This window comes from Giraffa tippelskirchi, chromosome 3 (assembly GCF_054371585.1).
Source record: "Giraffa tippelskirchi isolate mGirTip1 chromosome 3, T2T-mGirTip1v1.2.pri, whole genome shotgun sequence".
In the NCBI taxonomy this organism is placed as follows: domain Eukaryota; kingdom Metazoa; phylum Chordata; class Mammalia; order Artiodactyla; family Giraffidae; genus Giraffa; species Giraffa tippelskirchi.
The window spans coordinates 17,630,183-17,655,000 of record NC_137277.1 but is presented as its reverse complement, the minus strand read 5'-3'; the positions used below and the strand labels follow the sequence as shown (position 1 = coordinate 17,655,000).

General features: G+C 46.4%; 1 protein-coding gene across 6 annotated transcripts in view; it reads right to left on the bottom strand.

Annotated features, from left to right (window-relative positions):
- Positions 1-24,818, bottom strand: part of PLEKHM1 (pleckstrin homology and RUN domain containing M1) — a 56,094-nt gene that overhangs the window by 27,977 nt on the left and 3,299 nt on the right. For 3 of the 6 annotated variants that reach the window (XR_014078873.1, XM_081577031.1, XM_081577028.1), the window contains exons 2-4: positions 17,850-18,097; positions 15,479-16,105; positions 6,618-7,017 (exon numbers count right to left, since the gene is read on the bottom strand). Coding sequence is in view for 5 of the 6 variants with exons in the window: in XM_081577028.1 (XP_081433154.1) it covers positions 6,618-7,017; positions 15,479-16,105; positions 17,850-18,097 (1,275 nt within the window). In the remaining variant the exon portion in view is untranslated. Of the gene's footprint in view, positions 1-6,617; positions 7,018-15,478; positions 16,106-17,849; positions 18,098-21,417; positions 21,507-24,818 lie in introns of all 6 variants that reach the window. The other 3 variants (XM_081577029.1, XM_081577032.1, XM_081577033.1) reach the window with 3 other exon arrangements.

Genomic DNA, 24,818 nt, shown 5'->3' with positions numbered 1-24,818 from the left:
CTGCACATGGGCCTGGACTGAGCTCTATAACTGTGCCCCACTCCAGGATCCCGAGTTATTCCAGGGAGGGGGGAAGCACACCACTGTTCCCCGCCCCCCACCTTCCTGCCTCCTGCTCACTCAGGGCCACCCATCTGGCTCATTCCCTGTGGGGGGAAATCACCATTGACCTAGGATCTAAGCCAGAGCAGCACCTGCCACCAGGACCTGACAGAAGAAGGCCATGTGGAGTAACTACAGGTACCAGGATGCTACGCACAACAGCTGAATCCCTGAAAGCGGTCTGGCAGAGGAGTGAGATGTGAGGTCTCTGGACCACTTTCAAAAAATCCCTTTTGTTTAGTCTGTCCTCATCATGTCAGGTGAAAGGACTGCCTGTACCCTGATCTGGGGGAGGGGACCACATGCCAGAGGTCAGTGGTCTCTGAGGGCAGTGATTGGAGCCAAGTCTTAGAAGTCAGATTGTCCTCTGGGAGTCAGACTGAGAAACCAACTCACGACGTTCTGGATGCCACATACACAGAGTCACTCCAGTTCTTCCCAGCACTTAACACAAGTGTAATTATGATGCAGAAGGCCTTTGTCTAGCTCAGTGTCTGTCTCCAGAGAGCAGGGCCTCTGTCCTGCTCCATCACTGTACCAAGCGTAGTGCTGGGCCCATAGCTGGGGCTCTAAATAAAATTAATTAAAAACAAAGTTTTAAAGAAAGACTGACTGGCTCTCAGATAAACAGCAATGATGAAGTGACAGCAGCATAGAGAGAGTCGAATCCCAGGGGCAGCACAGGGACTGTCTCCTGAGCAAGGGGGATGGATGGGCACACAGCCGCCCCCTGGGGACAGGCCCTGGGAGGGACCAGCATCTTACACTGGGCTTGGCGTCTGGTGCTCTGATGCCCTGTTCCCCAAGCAACCCTCCAGCAACCAGACTCCCCTGAAGCTGGCCAGGAGGCAGCAGATGAGCTGGTTGGACCAACCTGCCTGCCCCATGCACCCTCCGTGGTGGAGCATTCCTCCGTATAAACTTACAAGCTAGCATCTTGAGAGTCTTTGGAGAACTTAAGAACTATTCACTGATACCTACTCTCTCTCCGGTACAGTGCTCAGAGCTAAGGGACCAGGCATGGTCTTTTGTATCATGCAGACAATATTCCAGACAGAAATAAGGCAATAAACAAGTAGACAAAGATATAACAGAATCTAACCAAGTGAGGAGTGTCATAAAGTGAAGCAGGTGAGAGGGAAAGAGAGTCAGTGGGGAGGGTGTTTTTGAAACAGGGTGGTCAGGGAAGGTTGAAAGGACACTAAGGAAAAGCAGTGAGATGGGAAACAGTTCAAGCAGAGGGAACAGCAAATGTAAAAGCTGGGGGACTTCCCTGGTGGGCCACTGGTTAAGAATCCACCTGCCAATGCATGGGACACAGGTTCGATCTCTGGTCCAGGAACTAAGATCCCACATGCCACAGGGCAGCTAAGCCTGCAAACCACAACTACTGAAGCCTGACAGCCTAGGGCCTGTGCTCCACAAGAGAAGCCACCGCAATGAGAAGCCTGCGCACCCCAACAAAGAGCAGCCCCCGCTCACCACAACTAGAGAAAGTCTGTGTACAGCAACGAAGACCTAGTACAGTCGAAAATAAATAAATAAGTAACCTTATTTAAAAAAATGTAAAAGCCAGGGCTGGAAGGTGCTGGGTTTGGGAGCAGCTGCATGGAGGCTGAGGTGGGGTCGGGGGAGGTGTCAAAACTTGGTGAGCAGAGGAAGATTTTTGTTGACAAAGCAAGCTGTCCCGTCCACCAGCTTTGGGACCCTGGCAAGATAGGATGTCTGAGCCTGCAAAGCAGAAGCCAGCCCTGGACAGGAGTGAACGCACCCTGGTTAAGGCCACTCTGGGGAACCCTGTTGGGGCCCACAGCCACCAACCCCAGGGGGCATCCCTCTTCTTTAGTGGGGGCCGCAGAGCCTTTCTCTTCAACCTCAGTGTGTGCTGCTGTTTTCATAGTCACAGCCTTCAGGGCCTTGTGACATTCTGGGCTTGAAGTCACCTTTGGGATAGCAAAAACGGAGAGTCTGATCCACACATACATGGCTCCATGATTTATAGTTGCATTCAATAAACGGCGCGAGGTCAACCTGACATCCATGTGGAAAACACCTACCTCATACCAGATCTAAATAAGCTCAGGTGGATCACATACCTAATTGTAAAAGGTAAAATAAGAAAGCTTCTAGAAGAAAATACAGGGATTTCCACAGCCTTCATAGCATTGGGGTAGAAAGAGATTTTAAAAATAGACACAAAACACATTGATCGAGAAACAGAAAGACTGATAGGACTTCCCTGGTGGTCCAGTGGCTGAGACTCCACACTCCCAATGCAGGGGGTCCCAGGTCTGACTCTGGTCAGGGAACCAGACCCCACATGCTGAAACTAGAAAAAAAAAAAAAGACTCCACATGCCACAATCAAAGCCCAGCACAGCTAAATAAATAATACTAAAAAGATACCGTTGAGAGGTTGCAAAGAGTCGGACATGACTTAGCGACTGAACTGAACTGAACTGAAAGGCCAGCCACAGATTATATGAACATATTTGCTAAATATATATATGTACTTTTTTCTCCAATAAAAGACACATCCATAGTATATAAAGAGCTGCTACAAATCAATAAGGAAAACACACAACTCAATTCAAGAATGGGACAGTGACTTTAAAGAATGCTTCCAAAAAGCAAATGAAAAGGTATCAGTATCATTAGTCATCAGGGAAATGCAAATTAAAACCACAGTGAGACCCTACTATACACCTACCAGAGTAGCCAGAATGTAAAAGATTGACAATACCACTGACTATGATGAAGGACAATGAAAATGCTCACATTGCTAACACGAGTATAAGTTAGTACAAGCACTTTGAAAACTTTGGCAGTGTCTCAGTTCAGTCCAGTTCAGTTCAGTCGCTCAGTCACGTCCGACTCTTTGCAACCCCATGGACTGCAGCATGCCAGGCTTCTACCCAGTGACCTAGCAATTTCATTCTTAGATGCACACCCAGAAACAAATACATGAGTTCACCTAAAGGCAAGTATAGGAATGCTCATTTCTCCTTTCTTCATAATAGCCCAAACCTGAAAACAACTCAAACGTCTGTTAACGGGACAGTGACTACATTATGGGAATTGAATATATAGGACATTGTGATATATTCTATGGGCTTCCCAGGTGGCACTAGTAGTAAAGAATCTGTATTCTTATGGTGGCATACTACAGAACAATGGAAAAGAACCTCAGGCTATAGATGAATCTCACATATATAACGTTCAGTGAAAGAAGTAAAAGAATATATATGATTTTATCTATATAAAGTTCAATAACAGGAAAGACTTTATCGGCTACAAGTCAGAACTGTGGTTTCCTTTGGAGTGGGGGGGCAGTGAGTGGAAGAAGGCAGGAGAGAAACTTCTAGTTTCTGGAAATGTTCTATATCTCAATCGGGATGGTTACAGAGTGTATGTGATATATAAGTATTCACTGAGGTGTACACTGAGGATCTGGGTGCTTTGAATACATCATTCCTCAAAAAAATGTTTAAAGGGGAAAGTGGGACAATGCAACAGGCAAATAGTAGTCTTTCCAGGGACTTCCCTGGTGGTCCAGTGGTAAAGAATCTGTCTCCTAATGCAGGGGATGTGCGTTTGAGCCCTGGTTGGGGAGCTAAGATCTACATGCCGCTGGGCAACCATGCTCATATGCTACAACTAGAGAAGCCCTTGAGCCACAATGAAGACCCAGCACAGCCAATAAATAAATAAAAATGTTAAAAAAAAAAAGTCGTTCCAACAAATGGTGCTCGTATAACTATATAAGCACATGTAAAAAAATGAAGTTGGGCGCCATTCTTTTACCAAATACAAAAATTAACTGGATCATAGATTTAAATGTAAGAGATGAAACTATAACATTTGGAACACATGGGAGTAACTTTCCATGACCTTGGATTAGAAAAGGAGTACTTAGAGATGAAACCAAAAGTACAAGCAACAAAAAAGAGACTACATCAAAATTCAAAACTTTTATGCTTCAAATGATACCATCAAGAAAGTGAAAAGATAATGCACAGAATGGGAGAAAAAAATCTGCAAATCATTTATCTAAGAAAGGTCTAGTGTCCAGAATATACAAAAAAAAAAATGTAATTTATTACATAACCCTATTTAAGACTGGGCAATCTTTTTTTGGCCATGGCACATGGCATGTGGAAATCTTAGTTCCCTGACCAGGGACTGAACCTGTGCCCGCAGCACTGGAAGCACAGAGCCTTAACCACTGGACCACCAGGGAATTCCCAAGAATGAGCAGATGTTTTGAATAGACATTTCTTCAAAGAAAAACACAAATGGTAATAAGCACATGAAAAGATGCTCAACATCATTAGTCATCAGGGAAATGTAAATCAAAACCATAATGAGATACCACTTGTATAAAAAAAACAAAACAAAACAGTAAGAACTGTTGGTGACAATGTAGAGAAATACACTGCTGGTTGAAATATAAAACAAGACAACTGCTTTTGGAAAACAGTTTGGCAGTTTCTCAAAAGGTTAAATATAGAGATACAATATGATCCCAAAATTCTACTTCAAGCTATGCATCCAAAAAAGTTAAAAATATATGTCTGAGCAAAAAATTATACATGAATGTTCATAGTAGCATTATTCACAATAGTCAAAAAGTAGGAAAAATGCCAAAGTTCATTAACTCATGAATAGATAAATAAAATGTGATACATCCATATGATGGAATTTACAATGGGATATTAAAAAAAAAGACAAAGTACTAATACAGGCCCAACATGGATGAACTTTAAAAACATTTTGCTAATTGCAACTAAGCCAATCACAAATATGATCATATGATTCTCTATATGTAGCATGTCCAGAACAGGCAAATCTATAGACAGAGTAGATTAGTGGTTGCTAAGGGTTTAGCAAGGTGAGGAGAGGCAGGAGAGTGGGAGGGAAGAACAGGAGTCATTGCTAATGGGTAGGGGGATTCTTTTATGGAAGATGAAAATATTTAAACTTAGACTGTGGTGATGGTTGTACAACTGTGAATAAAAAAACCTGAATTATGCACTTAATTAGGTGAATAGCATGGTATGTGAATTATATCACAATAAAGCTGTTAGAAGAAGGGGTGGGGGTGCCTCCTGTAGTCTATTTCATGGCCCTGGCCCATCCTGAGTTATAGAATCTGGAAGCTACAGGCCAAAGGAGGGACGTTTGTGGATGGAGCTGAAAGAGTAAGACTGTATGCCCAACAGGAGCCCCAGACACAGCTGGGATGAGCTCTGGGTTTTGTGTGGGTACACGTGCACTCCAGTTCCTACTTCTGCTTTTCATGACCCAAGAACAAATGCGAAATGGTATAAGAACTCGAGTGCACAGTCTGACTACTGCTTCACAGTAGTAGGGCCCCCAGTTCCGGCCTCCACCCTCAGGGCTCCTTCCAGGACAGTCCCAAGGCGGGCTTCTTCAGGTCATCAACACACTGGAATAGCTTATTCTAGAACAGTGTCGTCCCACAGAAACACAATGTAAGCCACATAGGTCATCTTAGATGCTACAGGACCCACATTAAAGAAAGTTTAAAAAGTGAAGTTAATTTTAATAACTTTAATTTTAATTAAAACATTAATTAAAGTTTTATTTAATTAACTAATTAAAACTTTAATTTTATATTTTATTTAAAATACGTATTTAAAATGCTTTCATTTTAATGTGATCAATAAACACGCTTATGGTTGCCAAGGGGAAGGAAAGAGATAGTTAGGGAGTTTGGGATGCTATATTTATTGGATAACCAACAAGGACCTACTGTATAGCCCATGGAACTCTACTCAATGTTATGTGGCAGCCTGTATGGGAGGGGAATTAGGGGGAGAACAGATACATGTATATGTATGGCTGAGCCCCTTTGCTGTTCACCCGAAACTATCACAACATTGTTAATCAGCTATACCCCAATATCAAATAAAAAGTTCAACAATTAAAAAAAAAAAAGACACAGTGGCAAAAAAAAAAAAAATCTGCCTTGCAAGGGGACTTGGGTTTGATCCCTGGTCGGGGAACTAAGATCCCACATGCTGTGGAGCAAGTAAGCCCACGAGCCACCTGGAGAATCCCTGCACCACAACAAAAGATCCCGCATGCCTCAACTGAGACCTGACACAGCTAAGTAAATAAATAAACAATAACAAGCACCGAGGAGGAAACCAAAGCTCAGTGAGGCATAAGCTGGTGAGTGTCTGTGGTGAACAGCAGAGTCTGTGGTTGGGCAAGAACTACCTTCTCCACGGGGTGGGTGTGTGGGTGATAGGAGACACCATGGGATGTGATGGGCAAAGAGCTCGGCTCCCATCCACTACTCACACCCCACCGAACATGAGCTCCATCACCGTGATGTTAATACCAAACCATGCAAGGCAAGGGGGCTCAGAGAAGGCAGAGACCACTTGGGGTCCCTAGCTGGGGAAACCCTACACTGGCTCTGAGACATTCACCAACACCCCCTTTCCTCCCGCCCCTTCCCCCCAAAACTCAGCTTATACCACTCACCAGACTGGTGGGGGAGGGAACCACAAGGCTGAGCCGAGGTCCGTCATCCTCCGGGGGCTTCTGCTGGCCGCTTTCCTGGCCGGCTGCTCTGGTGGCCTCTCTCACAGGACAAGGAGGCTGCTGGCCTGAAGCGCTCCCCAAAGGAATACCTTGGGCAGGGCCCGGCTGCAGCCAGCCCAGGGGGCCGGGCGCCTGGGCAAGCGGCTCCTGCTTGTGGTCCCCATCTCCAGTCCCAGAGGAGGCCAGGGCGTGGCAGGGCTCTGCGGGTTCCTCCAGGGGCAGGGACGTGCTGGTGTCGAGGCCAGGGAGCGGGGCCTGTAGCGTGGGAACCTCCGTTTCTCGGCTTGGTCCGTTGGCTGGCACAGAGTTTACCTGGGCTTTGCTGAATTCCGACAACACCCTGGAAAGTTTTTAAACAAAGAAACCCGGGTGATGGGGCTGTCAGCTCGAATGCCCAAGGCTAAGTGGAAAACTGCTGTTTTGTGATTGAACAAAATTACCCCCTTAGTCATGGCGGTGCTCCCAGCTCCCACACACAGACCCTCCCACCAAAGCTTTTCTCCAGCTGGGACTTCGGCAGGTTCAGTGGCCAGGTTGAGTTGTGTGGCCCAGGGTCTCAGGTGACAAAACTCACAAAGCAGAGAAAAGGACTCGAGGCGAATGGGAACTGCCTGTCTTTTACCCTCTGAGCAGGCTAACTGTGGGTCTGGCGAGTCTGCTCAGCTAAATGGCTGTGTGGCCTGTCCCTGCCCCCACGCCGACCTCGGCAGAGCCTCGGTGAATGGTGTCTCTGGGCTGGGCTCCAGGACTCTGCTCCCTGGGATGTGGGCTGGGGTGAAGTGAGGATCCTCTTTGTCCATGGAACAGGAACTGGGCAGCAGGGTTGGGGTGATGGGCTGGGCGTGGAGCCAGAGAAGCCTCACAGTTCCAGAAGCTGCTGCTGGAGAACAGTGTACACAAGCTATGTGGTATATGTGCCCACATACATGGGGTGTGTGCCTGATGGGACTGGCATTTCCTGCCTCTCAGTGGTATGTCTGGGGCCAAGGGAGCCAGTGTCACTGCCCTTGTGACACTGTGTACACACACACACACACACACACACACACACACACACACACTGCTATACCTTCTAGAATGTGCACTGGTTAGTGGCTGCTCCGCCCTCCCTCCTCCTGAGGCTTCAGAGAATCCAAGTTCTGTTTCTGAAGTAAACCTATTTGCTGTCTCCACCTCTGCTTATGAATCCAGTGAGGACACCACGGACAAATGCAGGGTCTGGTGTCAAAAGAGCTGTCTGGAGCCCAAGAGATTGCACACATCTGCCTTAAAGGCTTAGAGTGGGTGCAGAAGACACATCAAGGTCCCCCGCATGTGGGCTTATGGAAGCAAGGATTTCAGATCTCAAGTTTTCATCTGACTGCCTTCTAGGTGAGCTCTGCTCTTATTTATACCATCATAACCCCAAACAACATTTTAAAGTATTCTAGTCAAGAAGAGGTGACCAACCCACGCATTTCTAGGCAACTGATTTTCAGCATAGGTGCTGAGACATTTCAGTGGGGAAAGAACAGACTTTTCAACAAATGGTGCTGGGGTAAGTGAATAGTTCTATGCAAAAGAATGAAGTTGGACCCCTATCTCACACCACACAAAAAAATTAACCCCGGGGATTTCCCTGTTGGTCCAGTGGTTAAGAATCCACCTTGCAATGCAGGGGATGTGGGTTCAATCCTTGGCTGGGGAACTAAGATCCCACATGTCACAGAGCAACTAAGCCCACAAACCATAACTTGAGAATCCATGTACCGCAACTACTGAGCCCATGGGCCACAACTAGAGAATCTGTGCATTGCAATGAAGATCCCACATGCCACAACTAAGACCTGATGAAGCTAAATAAATGAATGAATAGTAAAAAATAAATTAATCCTGGTAATTCCCTGGCGATCCAGGGGTAACAATTTGGCCCTTTCATTGCCTTGGCCCGGGTTCAATGCCTGGTCTAGAAACTAAGATCTCAGAAGCTGCATGGCACAGCCAAAAAAAAATTTAACCCCAAATGGATCAAAGACCTAAAGGTAAGAACTAAAACTATAAAACTCTTAGAAGGAAACAAGCATAAAGCTTCATATCTTTGGATCAGGCAATGGTTTCTTAGATATGACATCTAATGCATAAGCTGCTGCTGCTCCTGCTAAGTCGCTTCAGTCGTATCCGACTCTGTGCGATCCCATAGATGGCAGCCCACCAGGCTCCGCCGTCCCTGGGATTCTCCAGGCAAGAATACTGGAGTGGGTTGCCATTTCCTTCTCCAGTGCATGAAAGGGAAAAGTGAAAGCAAAGTCGTTCAGTCGTATCCGACTCTTAGCGACCCCATGAACTGTAGCCTACCAGGCTCCTCTGTCCACGGGATTTTCCAGGCAAGAGTACTGGAGTGGGGTGCCATTGCCTTCTCCCAGTGCATAAGCAACTCATAAAAAATATATCTAATAGAAATATTTGCAAACACAATGTGCAAATATTACTATACCATATATCTAAGGGTCTAGTACCCAGAATATAGAGCTCTTACAACTTAATAATAAATAACCCAATTTAAAGCCATTTAAAAAATAGGCAAAGGGTTTGAATAGACATAACTCCAAAGAAAACATACAAATGGCCAACAAAGACAAGAAAGTGTTCAAAATCATTAGACAATAGTGAAATACAAATCAAAACCACAATGAGATACTACTCTATGCCCAGCAGGATGGCTATAATAAAAAAGGTGGAGAATAATAAGTATTGGCAAAGATGTAGAGAAACTGGAACTCTTACACATTGTTGGTGGAAATGTAAAATGGTGTAGCTTCTGTGGAAAATGATTTGATAGTTCCTCAGGATATTAAACATAGAGTTACTACTGGACTCAGCAATTCTATGCTTAGGTACATACCCAAGAGAATTAAAAACATATGTCCACACAGAACACTTGTACATGAATACACATAGCAACATGATAGTTAAGAAGCAGAAAAAAACAAATGCCCATTAACTGATGGATAAATAAAGAAACTGTAGTATATCTACACAATGGGCAAAAGAATATTATTTGGCCATGATATGTGCTATAATGTGGATGAACCTTGAAAACACGGTACTGAGTGAAAGGAGACAATCACAAAAAGCCACATATTGTATGACTTGATTGATATTAAATGTCCAAAATAGGTAAACTTATAACTAATGGGTAAGGGATGAAAATATTCTTGAATTAGATAGTAGTAGATGCTGGGGACTTTCCTGGTGGTCCAGTGGCTAAGACTCTGCACTCTCATTGCCGGGGGATTGGGTTCGATCCTTGGTCAGGGAACTGGATCCTACATGCTGCAACTAAAGATCATGCAGACTGCAACAAAGATACAAGATCCCATGTGGCACAACTAATACGTAATGCAGCCAAATAAATATTTTTAAAAAAAGATAGTATAGATGTTGAATTCACAACCTTGAGACTATAGTGAAAACCACTGAAAACTACACTTTAAAATGGTTAATTTTATGGTATGTGAATTCTGTCTCGATAAGTAATGTGGGAGACATGGGTTCGATCCCGGTGTTGGGAAGATCCCCTGGAGGAGGGCATGGCAACCCACTTCAGTATTCGTGCCAGGAGAATCTCGACGGACAAAGAAATCCATGGGGTCGCAAAGAGTTGGACATGACTAAGCAACTAAGCACAGCACAGCAAATAAATGGATGACCTGTCCGAGAAAGGTATAGTTGTATTTATGGGAGAGTTGTGGGGGATCATTCTTGCTCTAAAGCTGCACTCTAAAAACAGACCCATGAGAAAACCAAGAGTGCAGCAAGATGCAGCTTGTAGGGAGAAGGCAATGATGAGTTCTGCAGAGAAAAGGGTTGTTTCCACCAGCAAAGGAGGAAGGGACATTTGCTAACCAATTGTATGTGTCCAAACTGCTGGGACAGATTGAGACCTCATCTGAAATGAACTAGCGAGGCAGATTTTTGACAAGGTCCTCTGTGAGATCGCGACTCCTTGTGGGCTCCCAGGAGGTGGTGTGGTGAGTGATTAACAGCAGGGCTCCCCGAGTCCACCTAGCCTTGGTTAGCATGTGGCTGTGGGCCCCACAATGTGAACATGAAGTTCATGGACATAATTCCCTTATCTGAAAAACAGATATGGTAACAGCGTCCAACTTCTATGACTCTGACAAAGATTAAATGAGATAATATAGGTAAAGTGCTTAGTACAGGGTTTGGCACAAAGTAAGTACTCGATAAATGCTAACCTCATTATTACTGATAAGGCTGCTTAGCCTCCCTGTACACAAACATAAAAATGTAAGCAAAGGAGAAGATTTATTGAAACACTTACTAGCATTGTCAAAATGGTTATCAAATAGACATGAGTCCTGATCTAGAAGAAAGATTTTAATGACAACAATGGATGGGGTGTTAGAATAAGTGAGCGATTTAATGCCTAGAGAAATGCCACCAAACAGCAAGAAGCCTGTGTGATCAATTAGAGCTTCTGTCAAATCAAAACTAAAGGCAAGGGGAAATCAAGTTCACAGAGCTTCACCAGAACTGGTACCAGTCTTCAGGACCCAGTGAGAATAAGAGACATGTACATCAAGTGGGAAAAAGGGATAGAGATGAGATTGTGAAGCAAAGGCAAAGAAAGAAAACTGTCAAGCATTTTGACAGTTTTATATTTGTATTTGCATTTCTAAAATACAACATAGAAATGAAACAGTGAAAAAAAGAAAAACCAAGAAATGAAACTGTGAAACTGCTACAGTCCTTCTACTGGGGTCTGGTGCAAGGCCCTGTTTACCAAAAACTTGCTATTTAAAAAATTTCTAACTTTGTGCTTTCATTTAGAGAGCAACCTGGCGGAAAAATATATGTATTATGAGTACTTATATGTGTAAAGTAAATAAAAAGCATGGCCTGGAGAATCTGAATGGTCACCTTATAAAGGACCCCTGACAAGCAATTCTGAGCCTGTGGTTTTCTTGAACATGCGAACTGTGGTGGTGATACACGGTACTATTTGGCAGTCAAGAGCCACTAATAAAAGCACAGAGGTGGGCTGCATATAATAAGAACCATTTCTTCCCCAACGGAAGGCCTCATGACAGTGACCTCTGACAAATATTACTAAGCAAGGTTTTTCAGCAGTGGATATGGGGACAAGCAGAGCTCATGTGACAGGTACCCAGAAGTAAAATGACACCACCACGTGGTCAGCATGCATGCTGAGTCAGACACTGTTCTAAGCACCTGAAGATCTCTATTTGCTGCATCGCCCCAGCACTCCTTTGAAGCATTCTCACCCCTATTTTACAGATGAGGACATCATGATCAGAAAGGTTCATTAACTTGCCTGAGTTGGCAAAGCTGGTTGATGGAGGACTCAGGCAGTCTGGCTCGAGTCCACACTCTTTACCACTAGAGACTGTACCTATGCTTCTCAGGGATAATTATAATCCAGACCCAACGAATGCAAAAGAAGCTGTGAGAGGCAGTTAATCCTCTCTTCACAAGGTAAACTGTAAATTGGTTTCTGCCAAACATTAATAAATTTCATTTGAAATGGGTTTTGCACTTCATGTCTGATTTGTAGTTTTGTTTTGTTTTTTTCTTATACAGCCCAGCTTGCTGGATCTTAGTTCCCCTACCAGAGATTGAACCCTGGGCCCAGGGCAGTGAAAGCATGGAGGTCTAATCACTGGACTGCCAGGGAATTCCCAATTTGCAGATGTTTTGATTTTATAGTTCTAAGAGTTCAAGCACAATGTGTTTATGCCCAATTTTAAGTTACATACATTTAAGTAACACATTAACTTAAGTAAACTCTTCAAGTGTTGGTGAGAATCTCCCTTAAAACATACGCTCCAAGAAACGCTGGTCTCTGTGGATGCTCTAAGAACGGTGGTGCTGGCTGCGTGCTTCTGTGTGTGTGGTGTCTGGCTCCCCACATCACTGTCCAGTGTGGCTCTATACTTCCTGACCTCTTCTTCCCTTTCATTCCCCCAGAATACCCAGGACAACACTTCCCCTGAAGGAGGGTGGATGGTCACTGATTCAACAACCTTAAGCTGGAATTTTCCGATCACAAGACACATGAAAGATAAAGGCAAGACACATGACCGAGAGAAGACTGGCTGGTTTGCGGGGGGAGAGAAGCACCAAAGGCCAGGACAGGTGGCTGACAGTCAGCCACGCCTCGGGCCCTGCCATCTCTGCGGCAGGGGTTGCTCCTTCTCAGAACATTATATCTAATCCTTCCATTTGGACACGTGAAAATTCCATCTGATGTGCTTGATGTTCAGAAGCCGTTTCTGGGAACTACTACACATTCTTATGTGTGCAACTGATTGACGGGCATCTCATTTGACTCTCAAACAGGCCTATGAGGGAATTTCCATTTTAAAGATAAAGGAACAATGAAACAGTAACTACAGTAACAATAAGGACCTACTGTATAGCACAGGGAAATCTACTCAATACTCTAATGACCTATATGGGAAAAAAAATCTAAAAATGAGTGGATAGATATATATGTACAACTAAATCCCTTTGCTGTATGGCAGAAACTAACACAACATTGCAAATCAACTATACTCTGGGGAAAAAAAAAAAAGATAAACAGAACCTCAAAAAGAGTTAGCAATATGCAGGACACCACTGCGCTTCTAAGTGGTGGAACTGGCTTGAAACTGGATCTGCTTCCAGGCCAGTCCGAGACACCCAGTCCTGGTGTGATTCCCACACAGGCGGGAGCCCTGTAAAGACCTGAACCAAGGTGGGGGGAAGGGCGGGGACAGCAGTTGTGGAAAGAAGGTCCTAACACAGTTGGTGGAAAAACGGGTCCTACCTGGAGGGAATGCTTCATAAACAGCTACCGTTTTTACCTATAAGATGAGCCAACATCCAAGTTTGCTAATACCCTTTGTTGTAAAGGCTGAGAGGACACAGGCATACACCCCTGATGAAGTGTAAATAGGCAACATCTGTGAAAATTAGTAATTAATCTACCCCTTGGTTCAGTAATTTTTCTTCTGGGAAATTACTGAACAGAGAGAACTCGCGTAGACCTAAAGGACCACATTCACAGGTTATTTGTAGAAACCCTGAACTCCAATGTCCATTAAACTCAGGGATGATTCAATAAACTAAGGTACCTTCATACAGTGGACAAATATGTAATAGAAAAAGAAGCTCCGATATAACAAGATCTCCCAAATAAGGTATGTGTGTGTGTTAATCACTCAGTCGTGTCCGACTCTTTGTGATCCCATGAACTGTAGCCTCCCAGGTTCATCTGTCCATGGAATTCTCCAGGCCAGAATACTGGAGTGGGTTGCCATTTCCTTCTCCAGGGGATCTTCCCAACCCAGGGATCGAACCTGGGTCTCCTACATTGAGGGCAGATTCTTTACCACTGAGCCACAGGGAAGCCCTGGTAAGGTATAGAAGGGTGTATTTATAATTTATACTAGCTTTTGTGGAAAGAAGCGGGGAAATAAGAAGCAAGAGATAAAGGACTTCCCCTGTGGTCCAATGGTAAAGAATCTGACCTCAGTGTAGGGGACGTGGGTTTAATCCCTGGTCGGGGAACTAGGATCCCACACGCCACGAGATAACCAAGCCCATGTACCCCAACTACTAAGCCTGCGCTCTAGAGCCCGTGAGCCACATGTGCCACAACCAGATAAGCTTGTGTGCGTCACAGCTAGAGAAAGCCCATGTGCAGCAAAGAAGACTAGCGCCACCAAAAAAAGAAATAAGAAAGATAATAACCTATAAAGGAAAAGAATCTATAAAAGGATATATATATATCTGAAGCTAACACAACATTGTAAATCATCTATACTTTGATTAAAAAAAAAGAAGAAAGAAAAAGTTCAAATCTATATATTCACACATGGTATAGCTAGATTTAGAGACACTGGAAAAATATGTATGGTTACAGGGGTGGGAGAGATTTTTCACTGTACACATTTTAGATTTTTTTTTTTTAACCATAAAAATGGATTATCAAAAATCAATGTTAAAAAGCCTGAATGAAGGAAGGCTCTGCCCAGGCGCCTGTCTCCAGTCAAGTTTGTCACTCCATGTCCTCCTCCTCCACACACTCCCTCGTCTCTGTTTGCCTGCCACTCCCGTGCCGGCATCACCCGGGTTTTGTGTCCTCCAGAAGACCTTCTGTGAGGTCCCAGAAGATCACGCTGTGCACTGTGCTTCACTGTACTTTTTGGAAGTTGTACACAGCACTCTGAACTACTGGTTTCCTTCTCTCTAGATGAAGATGACAATGATATTTGACATTGAAACTCAGAGAGACTAACTTGTCACAGGTCACCTAGGACAGAGCTGGGGCTGGACCCAGCTCTGAGCCCCATCTAAAGGCATTCCAGGGATTTCCCTGCTGGACCATGCTAAGACTCCATGCTCCCAATGCAGGGGACCAGGGTTCGACCCCTGGTCAAGGAACTAGATCCGACATGCCACAACTAAGAGTTCCCATGCCACAACTAAAGATCCTGCATACCACAACGAAGATGGAAGAGCTCAAGTGTTGCAACTAACTTGGCACAGCCAAATAAATAAATAAATATTTAAAAAAAATGCATTCTATGCATTCTCCCCACTAGCCTCAGTTTGCCTCCAGGTACAGCTCCCAGCAACTCTGGTCCCTGGGGGAGAGTCTCTGGCCTCTCTGTCTTTCTGCCCTAACAGAGTCCTGAGTTCAGTGACAGGCAATCACGTGCTCCAGGAAGGGCGGGAGGACAAGAGGAAGAGAAGCAGGAAGGAAGGGGAAGGGGTGGGGGAGGGGAACTCACTCTTGCAGAGACATGTCCGAGTCATCAGCATTGGCCATCCCCAGGTCTGAGTCATAGGACATGGGCTCCTCGGAATGGTCTGGACTCTTGGAGCCATTCTCTTGGAGGAGGCAGCTGTCAGAGTTGAGGCTGCAGGAGAGCTGGGATGAACTGGCCGTGTCTAGGCTGAGGGAGGAGGCGGTGAGCTGCCGGTTCCGTCGGATCTTGTGGCCTGAGTGCTGGACCTCGATGTCCTCTGAGCCTGAGGAATGGGAGATGGAGTCCAGAGACTCCTTCCGCTGCAGTTCAGCTCCAGGCGTAGTGAGGGGGTCGAGCTCTGAGAGTGGGCAGAGCCCCGAGAGGGCCAGTGGAGTAAGCGTCCACTCGTTGAGGATGGCAGACTTGTAGGAGAGCTCAAAGGACAGGGATGTCAGGCCCTGAAGGAAGCTCAGGAGGAACTCGCCCTCCTCGGCGTCGCGGAGCAGGGCCATGGGCTGGTAGTACTCGCACAGGCGGGCCTGCTCCTGTAGCAGCAGCTTCAGGTAGCACTCCATCAGGCCGTCGTTGAGGGCCAGCCGCAGCCAGGCCCGGCAGCGGCCCACATCTGTGCTCACAAAGATCAGGTGCTCCAACTCCGAGATGATGTGTCTGGAAAGATGGAGAACAGACACGTTTCAAGAAACAACTGCCAGTCACCGAGATGTCATTTTATCCACTGGTTAGTTAGCAAGAGCCAAGAACAATGACTGCAAGTATACATAGGCATGAAAAATTCTTGGGTAACAGCATTTGAAGGGGAATTCAGAAAGATTCAGCTATAACCCCCAATGTTCTTAGGTTGGTATCATGAAGGATTGTTGCCATTTTCATGACAACTACCTGTCTGCCCCAACAACATCTGCTCATCTGGGACACATCTGTTGAGCCCCCAGGGCAAAGTCGTTGGATCTGTGAAGACACAGGGTCAAGACATGGTCCCTACCCTCGGTTCAGGTAATGACTTTTCAAGAGTATACTGAGGTGAGCCCTATTATTAGCAGCACTGTGGTGGGGGCCAAGCAATCATTTCTGGGTTGGAGTAAGAAAAATGCCATAGAAAGGGGGTCTCTGAGCTGGGCCTTGAGGGATTTCAAGAGGCAAAGATGGAAGGAGAACTTTCAAGGCGTAAGAGACTGATAGAGAAAAAGGCATAAAGGGGAGAAAAGCAACAGACTATCACAGGAGTGGGGAGCGCTCTGGTTACAGCTTGGGGAGGAGGAGTAGAAGAGTGGGTTGCAAGACGAGGTAATAACACAGGGTCTTGAGTATCGAATGGGGGAAGCAGAGTTGGGCAATGGTGCCCACACCTGGCTGTGCATTAGAACCCCGTAGAGAGTAAGACTGGGATACAGGTTCCGGGGCCCCAGCCAAGCGAATCAGACCCCAGCCTGACATCTGGGAGCCTATGGCTACAGGGTTTTGCTCAGGAAAGCTACACGCCCACAGCTATGCAGACTTCAGGGTAGGGTGTTCCATCCTGGCCCCTTGTGTACCAAACTCAGCTCCTGAAATGTCTCTGTCTGCTGTAAACGCCCCTCTTCTGACTATACCATCCCCTGTGCATGGCTCCTCCACGGGAGCACTGACCATACTCCGCAGAACCCAGGGATGGAGCTCTGGTCAGCTTACGCTTGCTAAAGTCTGGCTGACTGACTGAAGAAAAGACAGAAGGAGATAAGGGGGACACTTAGAAACGCACTTCCACCCAGAATTAAGGTAAGAGCCTTAGACAGGGCAGTGGCAGTAGGCACAGAAAGGAAGATTCGAGACTGACAGGGCAACTTGGGGCAGGACTGACAAGACACCAGGGGCATTTAATAGACCAGAGAGGCTCCATGCCAGCTGCCTGCTCCAAAGCCCAGGCAGTTCAGGGCAGGGCAGGCAAGACAAATGTCTCAGGGCACACATTCAGATGCTCTGGCTGGAGGCTGCTCTTCTTAAATTAAGAAAAAAAAAGCCCTACCTCCTTACAAGTATGATACTTAGCACACAAATATGCAAACATCCTCAGGCAGGGTCAGCAAACTTCTGGAAAGGGGCAGACAGTAAAGATTTTAGGCTTTGCAGGCCGCACAGCTTCTGTTGCAACTATAGAATTTGCCAGAGGATGGAGAAAAGAAGGCTTCTGCTTCCACTCAGGGTGCTCGGCCCAGGGGGTCGACACTGCCCCAGGTCACTGCCTGAGGGGCTCACTGAGGCCTGGTCTAACATTGCCCTCCCCCAGGCCACCTCCTCTCCACAACACAGGGCTCCCTGTGGCTTTCCAAAGACAAGTCCTGGAAGGAAGAGCCCAGAGCCCCACATTCTGAAGCTCCACCCCGATGTGAACCCCACCCCACCCAGCAGCTCTCACTTGTGGGTGACAGCTTTCAGGAGAGGCCAGAAGACAGGCTGAGGCAGAGGCTTCCGGTGAGTGCCTTTTTTCCGCTTCCCTCCAGCCTCAGCGCGGATGTGCTTGGCATGCAGGCCATGGATGAAGACGGCCTCCAGGGCGCTGCACATGCTGTTCGCATCTCCGTCTTCACTGGTGACCACCGCATCTGAGGACACGTACTGCTTCTGCAGAGCCTTCACAGAGGCCACTAGCTTCTTCTTGATGACCTGGGAGGTGCCAGACACAGCACGGGTCTTTAGAGGCTCCTGTGGTGACCCCTGCAATGTCACTCTGCTTGTCGCCAAACACGTGGGTCCCCATGCAAGCACAAATCCGTGTATCTATGTAGTAAGACTAGGACAGGCTGGGACTTCCCTGGTGGTCCAATGGCTAAGACGGTGAGCTCTCAATGCAGGGGTCCCTGGTCAGGGAGCTAGAGCCCACATGCCGCAACTAAATATACTGCATGCTGCAACAAAGACCCAGTGCAGCCAAATAAATTAATTAAAAGGTTTTCTTTTTTAAAATTAAAAAAAACCACAAAAATTTTTAATTAAAAAAAAGAAAAAATTTAGTACAGGCTAATGGTAGAAAATAAAGAGAACGAAGAAAAAGAAAAAAAAATCACACTGAGAGGTGTTGTTATTATTATTTTTTTTTGCAAAGATATTTGTGGGGTTTTTTTGCTTGGTTTTCATTTTTAAAATTTATTTACTTATTCATTGGCCATGCTGCGAGGCTTACAGGATCTTAGCTCCCCCATCAGGGATTGAACCCGGGCCACAGCAGTGAAAGTACCAGGTCCTAACCACTGGACTGCCAGGGAACTGCCTGTTTGCTTGTTTTTTAAACCAAACTTCAGTGAGCTGACAGTCATATAAACCTTGTGTTTAAGTACTGACTCCATCATAGTTATATATATGGGAGCTGAAGTAATTCATCTAGGGCGGGAGTGAGATTTTTCCATCTTAATCATATGACCAACATTCCACAGAGAGTCAATAAGTTAAGAGGCAAAAAGTGCTGTGTTAGAACAATAAAAACGCCCAGAAACAGGAGTGTGGTTTATAGGAAGAAAGATCCTAGACCTGGCAGTCAGAGCCTGGGTTTAGTCTCAGTTCTGGTAGTCACCAGCTGGGTCACTTCAGATATTCCACTTAACCTCTCTGAGCCTCAATTTCCTATCTGTTATACAGAAATAATACTTTGTGATTTACAGCACTGGAGCGGGGGTACTCTTTGAGGGCAGGACTAGCTTTTTATTCATCCTCGTGCCCTCAACAATGGTCCTGGTTCTCGGCATGTGTACTTGGTAAATGTTTGCTAAATGAATAAATGATAAAACATACATAGGAGTCTTCACTGGTGGTCCAGTGGTTAAGAATCCACCTTTGAAGGCAGGGGAGGAAGCCAGGGTTTGATCCCTGGTCAGGAAATTAAGATCCCACATGCCTTGGGGCAACTAAGCCCGAACACTGTAACTAAAGAGCCTGTGAGCCACAACTAGAGAAGCCCAGGCACACTGCAACTAGAGAAAGCCTATATTTAAATACACATAAAGTCCTTTGGAAATAGAGTTAAGATTGTTGTAGCATAATAAAAGTACATATGTCAAAATTACCTAAGGGTTTGGAAAAGGACTAGAAGAGATTACAGAAAAACTGGTTTGAATTATTAGGTGACAGGATTATGGACAAATATCTCACTGGTTTTTATTTTAGACAACACAATGCATGTTAATGTTCTTTGAAAAGTTAAATGTTCTTTTGTTAGAACAGCCTTAATGAGACATAATTTACATATCATAAAATCCGCTCATTAAAACACACAGCTCCGTGCTTTTTAGTACATTCACAGAACTGCAACCATTTCTACTATCTAATTTTAGAACATTTCATTACCCTCAAAAGAAACCCTGTACCCATTAGTAATCACTCACTATTCCCTTCCTCCCCCAACCTCTGGCAACCACTGATCTACTTTCTGTCTCTATGGATTTGCCTATTTTCTGGACATTTCATATAAATGGAATCAAACAACATGCAGCCTTTTGTGTCTGACTTCTTTCACTTAGCATGTTTTCAAGTTTGTCGGTGTTGCAGCTTGGATCAGTAGTTCATTCCTTTTTATTGCCAAATAATATTCCATTGCATGGATATATCACATTTTATTTATGCATTTGTCAATTAATAGATATTTGGGTTGTTTCCACTTTTTTGGCTGCAGCATTGCTATGAACATTCATGTTCAAGTTTCTGTGTAGACATGTTTTCTGTTCTCTTGGGTATATACCTAGGAATGGAATTGCTGGGTTGTATGTAACACTGTTTCACTTTTTGAGGAACTATCAAAGTGTTTTCCACAATAGCTACACCATTTTACACTCCCACCAGCAAGAGATGGGGGTTCCAACTTCTCTACCACCTCACCAACACTTATTATTGTCTGCCATTTTCATTACAGCCATCCTAGTAGGTATGAAGAAGTATCTCAACATGGTTTCCCCCCACACACACACACTGCTTGGCATGTGGGATTTTAGTTCCCTTACCAGGGAGTTAACCCACACCTCCTGCAATGGAAACTCAAGAGTCTTAAACACCGGACTACCTGGGAAGTCCTTCATTATGGCTTTTATTTTCCCTTACCATTTTATTTTTAAAATTTTTATTGGAGTATAGTTGATTTATAATGTTGTGTTAGTTTCAGGGGCACAGCGGAGTGAATCAGTTATATATATATATCTCCACCCTTTTAAAAAAAAAAGATTGTTTTCCCATAGAGGCTATTACAGAGTATGGAGTATTGACCTGTGCTACACAGCAGGTGCTCATTGTTGTTGTTGTTCAGTCGCTAAGTCGTGTCCGACTCTTTGCAGCCCCATGGACTGTAGAATGCCAGGCTTGCCTGTCCTTCACTATCTCCTGGAGTTTGTGAAGGAGAGGGAGACATGCCCCCAGTGCATGTCCATTGATTCAGTGATGCCGTCCAACCATCTCATCCTCTGTTGCCCCCTTCTCCTGCCCTCAATCTTTCCCAGCATCAAGGTCTTTTCCAGTGAGTCGGCTCTTCGCATCAGGTGGCCAAAGTATTGGTCCTTATTAGTTATCTATTTTATATATAGTAGTGTGTATATCAGTCCCAATCTCCCAATTTATCCCTCCCCCTCCCTTCTGCCCTGATAACCATAAGTTTGTTTCCTACACTAGTGACTTTACTTCTATTTTCCTCATTATGGCTTTGATTTGTCTTTGTCTAACGTCTAATGATATTGAGCATCTTTTATGTAGTTATTGGTCATCGGTATATATCTTCTTTGGAGAAATCCTTGGTCTTCAGGTAACCTATATCAATCCCCATTGTTTTTTGTAAATCCCCATTCTATCACCAATAAGATGATATTGGGCAGGATCTTTTGGGAGCAACTTTTTCTCAACCCGAGGCTTCTCTTTCTGAACAGTGCTAATTCATTTCCAAGTGAGAAAAAACAAAGACATGGCTGTCCCAGGCACCCCTTCCCCCACCCTGATCATCCCTTGTTGCCTACCGGGATGGCAGCCCGGGGGTCCAGTCCATTCTCCACCCCTGAGAGCATTTCCACTCCAGCAGCAGCTCCCCAGGAGAATCACATGACACCTGCAGGGACAGACATGTCCATAGAGACAGTCGCTGCGCCAGCCCGCCTCGTCCCCGCACCTCATCCCCATCTTACACAAACTGCAACTGAAAGGACTTTGAATACAAAAGTGAAAATGAGAGTAGATTTTAAGGAAGGAAATAAGGAAGGAAAAAAAGGCTGATGGATTGGACCTCACGAGGAGAGGAGCCCTGGGTGCAAGGGTGGGTCTGTCCCAACAGGTGGGTAGAAAGGGCCCTTTGTGCTTAGTCGCTCAGTCATGTCTGACTCTTTGTGACCCCATGGACTGTAGCCCGCCAGGCTCCTCTGTCCATGGGGATTCTCCAGGCAAGAATACTGGAGTGAGTTGCCCTGCACTCCTCCGGGGGATCTTCTCAACCCAGGGACTGAACCCAGGTCTCCCACATTGCAGGTAGATTCTTTACCGTCTGAGCACCAGTGAAGCCCAAGAATACTGGAGTGGGTAGTCTATCCCTTCTCCAGGGGATCTTCCAGACCCAGGAATCAAACCAGGGTCTCCTGTCCTGCAGGCGGATTCTTTACCAGCTGAGCTACCAGGGAAGCCCAGAAAGGGCCCCTTAAGCCACACCAAACACTGGCACAAAAAGGCAGGAGATGAAAGGCAGATCTGATACAGAGCTGAGGGTGCAAGGGGACTGCTGCAGCTGAGGGCGCCAAGAGCCCACAGGGGCTGAGGAACAGGAGCTCACAATTCACATTCAGGGCCTGGGCCTTGCAACTGTCCCCTGACTCCTCTCCTAGCCCAGGCTCGGCCAGCTCAGCAGGGAAAAGTACAACTGACATGGCTTCAGATGGAAGGGCAGTCCTGCCACACTGCTGCTTCTCCTTTGGGCCATGAGGGTCTAGCCTGAACAGCTAGGCACATGTCTAAAGGTAACAACATGGGTTCTAATCTCAATTTGCCACTAACCAACTTGGCACACTGGGGCAGATATCAGACCTCTCGGATGGAGACTATGAGTGTGGACAGCACCAAGCACAGGGCCTGATATTTACCAAGGATAAATGGTATCTCTAACCCTAGTGGACGTGGCCGTCCAAATTTACAGGCAAAGAATGCCACTGCCTAAATAAGTGTGTGCAGGCAGCTCCAGTCAGTATGCAGAGACATCTCTTGGGGCAGCTGGCTTTCTCCTGAGGCAACTAGGCCAAGGATGGCACAGTGGGTGATGGTGGGGACTTTGGCCTGAACCTGAGGGGGCTGCTGCCTGGTCCCACCCCAGCAACTTGTACAGACCAGGACTGGACAGGCACACTCACGTCTAAACAAATCTCAAGTGGCCACACAGCTGAGCATGAGGGGACACCAAAAAAAGAAAAGAAAAAAGAGTTATTGCTGTCTCTGCTCTCAAAAACTCATGGCCCATGCGAGTCCCATGGCAGTCCAGTGGTTAAGACTCCATGTTTCCATTGCAGGGGCTGTGAGTTCAATCCCTGGTCGGGAAACTGATCCCACATGCCACGTGGCGCAGCCAAAAAAACAATCAACCGAAACTCACGGCCCAAAGACGATACTAAAACCAAGTCACGCTCAATGGGTTTTGTACCTTTTACGTATATCGCCTCACTCATTTCTCATAACCACCCTGAGAGTGTTTTATTGTCTTAGTCTGACAGATAAGAAACAGAAGCTGATGCGGGTCAAGGAAATTCCCAAGATTTCGGGGCTGGTAAGTGGCCAACTCCACCACCCACTGCCAGGACAAGGGTCACCCCTGCTCAAGGGAAACCCTCAGACTGATGGAGTGTGATCACCTCCCTTCTGGAAGAGGTGGGTGTGGGCGAGGGCTAAGGCAGGGAGGGACAAGAGGGCAGGGAGGCCTGGGGGTCCAGGTTGAGGGGCTGAAGGGGGACACCGAGGTCAGCCTGGGGGGAAAGGTTTACAGGAGGACGTGAGCGCGACACTTGGAAGTGACAGAGGCAGCGTGGCCCTTAATAGTGGGAGATGGTCTGATTCAGTCCCTGGTCCCTGGAGCTGGCAGAGGGTAAACAGGACCCAGAGCTGACCTCCCCCAGTAAAGACACACGGAGTGAGAGAGGGGTTTGGAGGGTGGCCCCTGCAGAGCCAGCCCTGGTCAGGGCGTGATAGACCACAGGATGCAACCCCTGGCCTCAGGCCCTGTCTTACTGCCTCACCCTCACCTCATTCCCCCTCCCACCTACAGGGATTCTCGGGCCCTCGTCCAGTCTCTGGCCACCAGCGCCCCAGGCGGGAGGACGGGTGTTACAGACAGTCCCTCTGGACAATGTTCCTTCCAGGCCACCTTGTGGGGCTCAGGAGGCCAAATCCAAGTGTTCTGGCTCCAAGACCCTGGGCGCCAATCCCCTTCAGTAATTCCAGTGGCCACGGGCCTCCCCTCAGGCCTGCCTCTTCTGGAGGGAGCCTCCAGCCCCACAGCCGCCCTTCCCTCAACCAGCTACAGGTCAGGACAGGAAAGGCTTTAGGCCTCAGCAACCCGAACGATAGCCTGGGTTCATTAAGGCCTCATAACGAATTAACTGAAAATAATCTTCAGGGGCGGGGTGGGGTGGGTAGCGGAGTGGGGGAAGCCTGTTAGTACGCAGGTGCTCCAGGCCAGAAAGGGTCTCTTCAAACGTAGACTGACGCTGAGAGGTCAGAGCAGGGCCAGACACGTACCTGTCGCTTTTAAAACCAAGTGTCAGAAAAGCTACAGAATGACAGCGCAGAGGAGTTCAGAAGGCAACAGCCACTTGATTATTCACAAGACAGGACTGAGGCTCTGGGGTTCATGCCACACTTTAGGGCACACCTTTCTTTGCAAGAAGCCAAAGCACCCCGCCTATGCAGGTCTGCCCCAGCATGTCTCGGGGAGGCAGGAAACAGCTCAGAGGCAGGAGTGTGATGGTTGATGACACGAGAACTCGCTGATGGAACCAGAATGGGGCTCGGTCTCCTGACTGCTGGGTCAGCACTCCATCATTCTCCAGGCCCCCCCAGTCTACCTTCCCATGGTACGGGTTTCACTTCCTGTCCTCAGAACACTCTTCACTGACACCAAAAACCAAACCAAAGCAGGGGCACGGGGCTGCAGAGAGACCTAGACTAAAAAGAGCAAGGGGATAACGTGGGGAACACTGCTAAAAGGTTCTTCAAACACCACTGGTGCAGTTTGGCAGAAAAGGTGACTTCTGTCTGCCCCTGAGGCAAATCCCAACCTTGAAAAGTCTACCTCTCCCCCTAAGTATCGATTCACTTGGACTCAGCGCTTCAAGTTCCTCTAATCTCATGTAATTCTTAAAACAATCCTGTGAGAGAAGGGTGATTATCC